The 10,222-nt window shown below is 49.9% G+C and overlaps 1 protein-coding gene across 2 annotated transcripts in view; it reads left to right on the forward strand.

The window, feature by feature from the left end:
- Positions 1-6,357, forward strand: part of Tpst2 (tyrosylprotein sulfotransferase 2) — a 35,494-nt gene extending 29,137 nt beyond the window's left edge. For both annotated transcript variants that reach the window (XM_059249367.1, XM_059249368.1), the window contains 3 exons: positions 2,657-2,707; positions 4,454-4,502; positions 5,891-6,357. In XM_059249367.1, coding sequence (XP_059105350.1) covers positions 2,657-2,707; positions 4,454-4,495 — 93 coding nt within the window. In that variant the 3' untranslated portion in view covers positions 4,496-4,502; positions 5,891-6,357. The remainder of the gene's footprint in view (positions 1-2,656; positions 2,708-4,453; positions 4,503-5,890) is intronic.
- The last annotated feature ends 3,865 nt before the right edge of the window (positions 6,358-10,222 follow it).

Consider the following 10,222-nt stretch of genomic DNA (forward strand, 5'->3'; position numbering starts at 1 on the left):
CCCTTCAAGTCTTGAGAGAAAACATACATAAAGAATGGACCTTATTGTTGCTCCCTAAGTTATCATGTTGATTTCTCATACACCAGAGCAGCGAGTTGTTGAAATTACTGTTTTCCATGCTGAAAATACTTAAGGGAAGTGACTTTGATAAGACATTTTATCAGAACAGCTCAGTTGCTCGTGGTTAAGTCTATTTGACACCATCCAGCTTCTTGGGTACTTTGGGTGCATATCTGAGCATCCACACAGGTGCCTTGGTGGTTATAGTTCCAGTGTGCTGTGGGATGATAATGAGGCTGGCACATTGCTGTTGATCAGTTAGCTGTTGGAACATCCAAGCACAGTGCATCACCCACTGGCTTCTAGTCATGTGGAGGCTCAGGGTGCAGTTATATATTTGAGGTGTGCAGAGGCTAGCTATACTGTATGTGCAGGTGTGCAGAGGCACTGTGATAACCCATGTGGCAGTGGACACCCCTGAATGTATTTCTCACAGTATTGCCCCCATGCTTCTGAGAGCATTCGTTTGTTTATTTATGGAGAATGTCTCCCTGTGTAGTACAGGCTAGCCTTAAACCAGTGGTCTACCTTGCCTGTCTCCTGAGTTGATGGAATTACAAAGATGTGCTTCACCACAATCAATGACCATTTCAGTGTTTTTTTTTTTTTTTTTTTTTTTGAGACATGATCTTGCTCTGTTGTCCAATTCCTGGGCTCAAACCATCTTCCTGCCTCAGCCTCCTGAACAGCCCCAGCCCCAGCCCCAGGCTTGCATTGCAGTTCCCTGTTAGCCCAAAGAAGTCTTTGTTGCCTCTTTGGTTCTCATTCATTTCTCATCTTCTGTGTGTGCAATGCTGGAGATGATCCCAGGACTCAAATGCCAGGCAAGTGCTCTACCACATCCCAGCCCCAGCGTCTCATCCCTTATAAAGATACAGACTCAGCAAGCACCCCTGCCCAGCAGCAGCCTGGGTATTCTCAGCGAGACTGTGATTCTGTCCGTTTTCATTGTAAATATTATTAATTAATTCTTAGTCACAAACAAGTTATTCTTCAAACTCCATTTCCATGTTTTATATTCCTTTCCCTAGGGAGGCTTCGCTTGACCTTGATAGACAACTAACCACAGTGTTGTAGGCATAAATGTGGGTAGTTAGCTTGTGTCAATTAAAAAAAGAGGCTGGGCATGGCACAGTGGTAGAACCCTTACCCAGGATGCATGAAGCTCTGGGTTCCAGCCTAAGTAACGATAATATTCTAGATTTAAAAGCAGTGGCCTCACTTGACAGAAATCCAGCTCTGGGCACCTAGAAGGGGCCACAGCAGTGGCAGGAAGTCACGCTGAGGTTTTATCATTTTCATTTTCTTGGAGCGAGAGAGAGAGAGAGAGAGAGAGAGAGAGAGAGAGAGAGAGAGAGAGAGAGAGAGAGAGAGAGAGGAGAGAGAGAGAAGAGGTACCATAGTCATGTACAGCAGTGGATCCAAAGCCCCCAGGGAAAGGCCAGACTCTGTCGTACAGAACAGGAATGCCAGTGAATGCCGGTGTTGGATCAACTCTTTTTTGTTGTTTAAAATAAAATAGTGCCTAATTTTCTCCCAGAGAACCAGAGACACTTATTTCCTCCTTGGGTTTCTGGTCTTGGCAAGGGCCCTGGCTTGATCAACATGGTGTTCACCTCTGCCGAGAAAGGACACCGCGGAGGAAAGCCGTGTGGGAGCCAGTGGGCAGGCATAGGTGCTTGAGTGCCGCTGTGGGCAGTCTCCCTGTCCTGGGCCCTGGGCCTCAACAGCTCGGTGATGAGAATTACACTCGTGAGGTTGTCCCCCACAGTAACATTGGCTTCTGTGGCTGCCAGTCACAGGTGACCATGAGACAGGAGCTAGGCTCCGCTGAGGCTGTGTGTGGAAATGCATGGTGGGTTTGAAGACTTTGGCAAAAAAAAAAAACCCTCAAGTTTCTCATTAATCATTTTTATATAGAGTCTTGTTGACTTGTTCAAGGTCTTTACACACCAGATTGAATAAAAGATATTTGTGTTGATGGGTAGAGTTTCACACCTGGGTCCCTTTGACTCCTGTTGACAGCAGCTGGTGACACTGTCACATGCTGCCCACACCCTCAAGTCTTGGTCTTACCTTTGCTGAAGGACTTTTCCTTCCTATTTAACCTGGCTGGTTTTACTTACCTGGGCCTCACCTCTATGGTTAAAGGTTGCAGAAACCTCTGGTCACTCCCAACCACACCCTTTTGATTCATCTGTGCCCTGTCGGGAATAGATACTGCAGGGGAACAAGAGCTCCAGTGGCCTGATTAACACTGTCCCATGTCAGTGGAATAAGAGACACTCAGTAAATGTTGCTGAGGGAAGATGGATGGATGGATGGATGGGTGGGTGGACGGATGGATGGATGGATGGATGGTGGGCAGATTGATAGATCTGTGATGGATAAATGGAATGATGAGTAGATGGGTGGATTGATAGGATACGTAGTTGAAAGGAGGGGCCTGGGAGAAAAATGTATGACTGATAGGTGGGCGGGTGGAGAACTGGAGGGACAGAGGGTGGGTAGATGGATGGGTAGTTGGATAGATGTGATGACCTGGATTTTACTCTCTGCCTGTTTCTCCCACAGTGACACTTACCTTCTTTCCTAGGTCTTGAAAGGAGACTATAAAACGCCAGCCAATCTAAAAGGATATTTTCAGGTTAGAAAACCCAGAGGGGGAGTTCTGCTTTCTGTTTTCCTGGCTGGACTCCAGCTCAGAGTTGGTCCATGGCTGCTCCACTTTGCCCTGGCTGGCTGGCTGGATGATGGAGGGATAATGGATGGAGGATGGATGGATGGATGGATGGATGGATGGATGGATGGATGGGTGGATGGGATGGGTGGGTGGGTGGGTGGATGGATGGGTGGGTGGGTGGGTGGATGGATGGGTGGATGGATGGATGGATGGATGGATGGATGGGTGTGTGTGTGTGTGTGTGTGTGTGTGTGTGTGTGTGTGTGTGTGTATGGATGGGTGGGTGGATTGGTGGGTGGATGGATGACACCCATCATAAACTTGGATAGGGCTGAGCAGTGTGTGTGTGTGTGTGTGTGTGTGTGTGTGTGTGTGTGTGTGTGCGTGCGCGTGCGCGCGCGTGTCAGGGGGTCTCTAAGTGACTCATCTAGCCAAGGCCAATCTCAGCATTATTTCTCCTGTCCCGCCCCTTGTCCTCTGGATGGAAGGTGGCTGGGGACTCTGTGAGGATTTTATGTCTCTAACCTAAACCTCATCCTACTAAGGGGACAATGGTCAAGCACATCCCCAGATATGCTTTTCTTCTGTTTGAGGAAATGAGAGCTACGGGGTCCTGGGGCATGTGACTAAGTGGCCATGAGTCACACGTCCCCATGCCTCCCACAGCTGGGCTCGCCATCCTTCAGCTGTCCCTGACCGGTCCATGCAATGTCAGGATGGGTACAGCTTGAGCCTTCTGACAGCATGGACTTGTGCTTTGCCACCATTATGCTCCTTTGGGGCTAAAATGCTGCCTATGACATGGTCCTGAGATGGGTGACTTTGCGCATGTGTTTATTTTTTTAAGTGTGGAGGTGCATGTTTATACGTTCGTAGGGAGGCCAGATGTGAACATCAGGTACCTTCCTCAATCTACACACACACACACACACACACACACACACACACACACACACACACGCACGCACGCACATACACACACACACACACACACACACACACACACACACACACACGCCTTTCTATCTTCTGTTTTGAGGAGTCTTTCAGTGAATCCGGAGCTCACTGATTGGGCTGTACCAGCTGTGTGGTCACCCTGTGGCAGTCATCATTTTAAAGGTCAGACTACCAGTGTCTGAGTTCGGGGACAACGGCTTTCTGCTGTTGCCTTTTTGGCCTGCTGTGTACATTTTTGTGCTGATTGTGCTTCCGGGGTACACCCTGCTGTCATGGGATTTCCCTCTCTGCTGGGTGGGGTCGTGACCCTTTTGCATGACCACATTGTGTACACTGATGTACCTGCCCAAGCTGGCCCAACTGCCCCCTTCCATGGCTTCAGATTTCTCAGTGTCTGACGAGATGCCCTTTGTGGGGAGAAGAATCGTGTTCTCTTAGATTCCAGCTCTAAGGACTGGACCAGCACTGGGGGTGGAGGCCTGGGACGGTGGAGCAGGTGGACACAACACTGGATAGCCCTGTCACCTGGGAGATCCTGGGGACATAGCTGCAGTCACCCGGTCCTGAGCACAGTGTGCCCCTCGTGTGTGTGTGTGTGTGTGTGTGTGTGTGTGTGTGTGTGTGGTGTGTGTGTGTGTGTGTGTGTGTGTGAGAGAGAGAGGGGGGGGGGGAGGTTTCTTGGTGGCTCCATGAGTCACCAGTGGGACTAGGCCTTACAACTTGGCCTTGACCCCTTCATCTGTCTGTCTCCAGGTGAACCAGAACAGCACTTCCCCGCACCTTGGAAGCTCGTGATTTCCAGGTGAGAGTTCCTGGCTGAAGTGCCCATCTTTTCAACCTTCTCTCAGATGTGTCCATTAAGGTGGACAGATCCAGCCCCATCTCGTTTCCATGGTGACTGGCTAGGGAGCTATTTATAGAATGGAGGCTTAGTCTGTGGAGGAGCAGGAAGGACCATGGAGGCAGGGATCCTAAGCCACATGGATGCCTAGTGGAGTCTGTCAGACCCACCTCTATAACAGCCTCAGCCTTGGCTCACAGCAGGCATGTTCTCAGTAGTCCTCATGGACTCCTCCAAGAGCGCCCCCAAGACGCTGGGTCAGATGATGCTTGGGACACACAAGGGACACAGCCCCACCGCTGTACAGAGAGCCCCAGGGCCTCCTGTGTCACACAGGCAGCCGTGACACTTCCTCCAGTGCGGTTTGCAGGCTTGGCTCTTTGAGAGTGGTTTTAAGTACCGGTTTTGCCAAGAGGTAGGGAAAGGCACTTTGAGTTGGGGACATCCAGTCTCTGAGACTGTCAGGGTTCCCCCGAAAGAGAAGACTGCTCCCCATCTGCCTGCTGCCTCCCTCATCTTCTGCAAATCTGTTAGAGTCCTAGACCCGCCCATTTCCAAAGCCAGCTCGATCCTGATTGACCGTTTAAATGAGATGCCACATGCAGGGCCTGCACCCAACCTGTGTGGGTTGGCTTGGCACGGGGACCGATACCTCTCTTTCCTCTGAAACTCATAGTGTTTAACACATAATTTTCTGGAGGGCGGGGCTGTGGAAGCCAGGGCTTCTTGCATTGAACCTCAGGCCTGACAGGCAGGCGCTCTACCACGGGCTATATTCCTACCCTCCTGTACTTTTGGAGATGGATCTCATTAAGCTGCTCAGGGTGGTCTTGGACTCACTCTGTATCCTCGACAGGCCTTCAACCTGTGACCCTCCTGCCTCAGCCTCCCGAGTTGCCGGGAAGACAGACCTATGCCACCAGGCCGGGCTTCCTTTATTCTTTGTAAATCAGAGAAGAGGACCATTGAGATCAGATTCAAATGTGGGTGAGAACTCACTCAGGGGCCAGTTTAAATTTAGATGCTCCCCAGCTGTCTGGGGTGTGTCCCTATGAAACCTTGGGCACCCCTAGGAGTGGACAGAGACCGTGTCCTCCTTTGGCCTCTGGGACCTGCACCCACATGTGCACAGACACTAACAGTAAAATAAGTCACATATAGCGGCTCGCACCTTTAATCCCGTCACTCAGGAGGCAGGGGCGCTCAACTCAGTGATTTCCAGTATAGCCAATGTTGTGCCGTGAGACCCTGTCACAAAAATGGGAAACAAAAAGGTAGACAATAAAATAAACAGAAATGCTCTGTTTCAGCTCCTCTGCCCCAGGCTGACACCACCTCCCCTTTCTCAGTCTCTGCAGGGCTCAGTTGTCTGAGTCGCCACCGTTGTATGTATGCGGAAGTTGGACTAACCTGAGCGCATTCTTCTCGTTTGTGCCGTGGCCGCGGAGGCGGAGCATTCGTCTCGGTGGAAACGGACTTGGAGCCTCTGCCTTCGGATGCTCCAGGGTGGACATCAAGGAGGGGACTACCTTCAGCTTCAAAAACTTAGGAATTTTCTATTTTTTTCTCCTCGAGAACTTTTTTTTAAAGAATTGAATTTGCTATCTTCCCTAAGGGACAGGCTCCTTTGGTGGCCTCATTTCCTGGGATAAGACCTGTGACCCGTTCCTCTCCTTGACTTGGACTCTGAACTCAAAGGATCTATTTAAGAGTTTAATATATGGGCTTTCCTCCACCCTTTAGTCCTGCTCACTTTCACAGAGAAAAGAAATGAATAAAGTAAAGAGGCTGCTGTCTGTGCCTTACTTCACACAAAGTGAATAGGCCTCTTTTCTTCCCTCACGAGTGGGTGACAGGTGACACTGGAAAACATACCCACACTGCTGAGGCCACCACCGAGCTCCCCCCACAGGAAGAGTAAAGGAAAAGCCGAGTCAGAAAGATCAGTGTGTGTGGGGGGTCTCTTCTGGTAAAGTGTGTAGGCGCTTTGGTGACCCTCGCCACAAGGATCCTTGGCAACACAGGCAGAGCCTTCAGCCTCGCTCTTATACCTGGGGTTTTGTTGGAGGTGACGCAAGCAAACATGGATCTTACCCACCAGCCCCTCTGGAGGGTGTGCCCCAAGATTCCCTCCATGCCCACATTCTTGCAGACCACTTCTCTTGGAAGATATATCAGTGCCTTGGAGACGATCTCTTTTTTTTTTTTTTAGACAGGGTTTCTCTGTGTAGCTTTGCACCTTTCCTGGAACTCGCTCTGTAGACCAGGCTGGCCTCGAACTCACAGAGATCAGCCTGCCTCTGCCTCCCGAGTGCTGGGATTAAAGGCGTGTGCCACCACTGGCCCGGCCGGAGGCGATCTCTCGAGAGGTGCCAAGGGCCTTTCTTTTAGCTCTGGCCTGCTGAGTTTACGGTACAGCGTGGCCCCTACATGATCTGTAACCAGCTGGGTCAAGAACAGCTTCACGAGGGCAGAGAAGTTCGCCCACACCTTGCTTGACTTGTTGGGCTAGGCTTTGGCTTAGGGAGGCCATGGCTTGCAGTGTCCTGGGGGTATGCGTTTTGGAGGCAGGGCTGACTTTGTGTTACGATAAGCTAGGGAGGATTTATGTTGGCTCGTAGTTTCCATCATAGCAGGACACATGTGTCAGACATTCAGGTCACAGTGGGCAGTGGAGCAGAGAGGGGCTTGCCAGGGCCCAGCTGGCCTCCCCTTTCTCTTCCTCTTGAGTCTGAGCCCCCAGCCTGAGGTAGTGCTGCCCACGTGCAGGGCCAATCTTTTCCTTTTAGCTCACTGTCTCTGGAAACGCCCTCCCAGAGCTCTGCTCATCCAATCTCCCAGGTGCCTCTGCACCCAGTCAGGCTGATGACGAGGGTCCTTTGTGGTGACTCAGTGGCAGGTGGTGCCACTTCATCTGCACAATGGGGCTCCCTAAAACTTCATGCAATTACTAAAAGCAACCAAGGGTGACGTGGGCGATGCCCTCGTGTGACAGCATCTGTCCCCTTCTTCAAACTAGTGAGAGGGTAACCAGGCTTCTGAGACCCTTCTCCTTATTTATTTATTTTTTTTACTACATGTATTTGTTCATGGGTGTGTTGGTGCACACATGCCACACAATGTGTATAGAGGTTCAGAGGACAACTTGGAGTCCATTCTCTCCTACCACGTATGGTTCCAGGGACTGAACTGAGGTGGTCAGACGTGACTTTGACCATGTCACTCCTGAGATCTTTTCTGTTCGTTTCAGTTGTTGTCAGTGCCCTCAGATTGCCAAGTGTGCTCTCTTCCTATGACTCCTTCCCTGCTGGAACCAGGCATTCCTGACCTCTGTGCATTTGCATACATTTGCATCCATGCCCCCCACCCCCTATAGCCTCAGCTTGGTATTTATAAGATCAGCCAAGTGTGATTAATAATAGCTGAGAAGATTGCTCAGCCTGCTTCTGGTCAGTCGAGCCAGGCATGGCGCACCATAGTGAGTTGGAAGCCAGACAATGTGAGATGCAGTTTTAAACTTTTAATTTTTTTTTTAGTATTTAATTTTGTGGATGTGTTTTGGTGGGCTACGGCATATATGGCAGGAAGCAAGGCAGCGTGCAGGCAGACATGGTGCTGGAGCTGAGAGTCCTCACATCTTGATCCAAAGGCAACAGGACGTGAACTGTCCCATTGGGCAGGGCTTGAGTATATATGAGACCTCAAAACCTGTCTTCACAGTGACACACTTCTTGCAAGACCACACCTCCTCCAACAAAACCACACCTCCTAATAGTGCCTCTCCCTTTGGGAACCATTTTCTTTCAAACCACCACACAGCCCCCATTAAATGTTTTCCTTTATAAGAGTTGCCAGGGTTGAGGATTTAGCTCAGTGGTAGAGCGCTTGCCTAGCAAGTGCAAGGCCTTGGGTTTGGTCCTCAGCCCCAAAGGGGGAAAAAAAAGTTGCCATGGTCATTGTGTCTCTTCACAGCAACAGAAACCCTAAGGCATATTGATAATCGCTTCCTTTAGTCATTCCCAGCCTTTATCTAGTCTCTCCTTAGGGTCCTCCCAGACCATGCGGGCAGGATCTCATACAATTGGTCAGGATGGGTTCAGTGACTCTCCCCACTCTCTGAGGAAATGTCAGTGGTCAGCAAGCCTGGAGTGTGGTGACCATTTGCAAGCAGACACTGTTGGTCTTTGGCAGATGGCAGCAGTTTGGCTTGAAGACTAGTGCCTCACAATAGGTACTTTGTGACCCACGTTTCATCCCAGGAACCCACAAGGTGGAAGAGAACCAACCCCTGCAAGTTGATGTCTGACCTCCACATGCATGCTGTGGCATACGCTGGTCGCAGACACACACAGTACACAGAGGGTGGGATCGGGGGAGGGAAGGAAGAAAAGAGAGCAAATAAATGTAAAAATTAAACAAAACTCTCAAAGCTGCGTGTGGCACACATTTGCAATCCTAATACTCAAAAAGATTGAGGTAGGAAGGATCACAAGTTCAATGCCAGCCTTGGCTGTATGGTGAGTCCCTGTCTCAAACAAACAAGCCTGGAGGGTTGGTCCATGACTTTAATCTCAGCACTCAGGAGACAGAGATGGATGATGATCTTTGAATTTGAGACCAGCTTAGACAACATAGTGGACTCCAATCTCAAATTTTAAAAAAAAATCTCTTCTTGGGCTCAGTGATAGAGTACTTGCCTAGCGTGCATTAAGACCTGTCCCCAATACACACACACACACACACACACACACACACACACACACACACACACACAAACTCTTCCTGGGCCTGCAATGATGACTAGGGAGATGCAATGGTTAATTTTAATGTCAACTTGCCACAAATTAGTCACTTGAGTAGTGAACCTCCCCTGCAGAACTGTCCTGAGTGCCTTGATTGACATGGGAAGACCCAGCCTGACTGTGGGTGGCACTTTTTGGTAGCAGTCCAGATAAAGGGGGATTTCAAAAGGAAAATCTTCGGCCTTTTGCGCTGGTGGCCTCCCTCTCAACACCGTATGGATTTACCTGCTGCCACTGTCAATTCCTTCACCGACATCAGAACCAGAGAGTCTGGGCTTCCATTACGGACTGACCTCCAGCTCTCCAGGAGCCTTGCCGAGTGTCTGAAGCACATGGGATTGCTGAGACACCAGCCTTGGGGGTGGAGCAACTACCCGGTTGGTCAGCCTCTCAGGTGTGAGACAGCAGGTGTTATTATTTTAACATGGATGACTTACTGAATTCTTTCAATGTACATATTCTTCCTGTTGGCTCTGCTTCTCTGGAGAACCCTGAGTAATAGAAGGGGTAAGAGGCCCAATCTGCAAGAATGAGGACCTGAGTTTGTATCCCCAGCCCTCACCAATCTGGGCATGGGTTCATGTGCCTGTGGTTCCCAGCATTGGGGTGGTGGTGGATCTTGAGAACTCGATGGTCAGCCAATCCCACTGAAACAGTGAACTTAAGGTTCAGTGAGAACTTATCTCAAGGCAATAATACAGAGAACATGCACACACATGTACCCATATACATCTGTGCATGCACCACACATACACACACAACATACAACACACACAATAAGTTACTTTTTTGCTGTTGTTTTGAGACAGGGTTTCTCTGTGTAGCTATGGCTATCCTGAAACTAGCTCTGTAGACCAGGCTTGAACCTCCCAACCTCTC

Source organism: Peromyscus eremicus, chromosome 23 (genome assembly GCF_949786415.1).
Source record: "Peromyscus eremicus chromosome 23, PerEre_H2_v1, whole genome shotgun sequence".
Taxonomy (NCBI): domain Eukaryota; kingdom Metazoa; phylum Chordata; class Mammalia; order Rodentia; family Cricetidae; genus Peromyscus; species Peromyscus eremicus.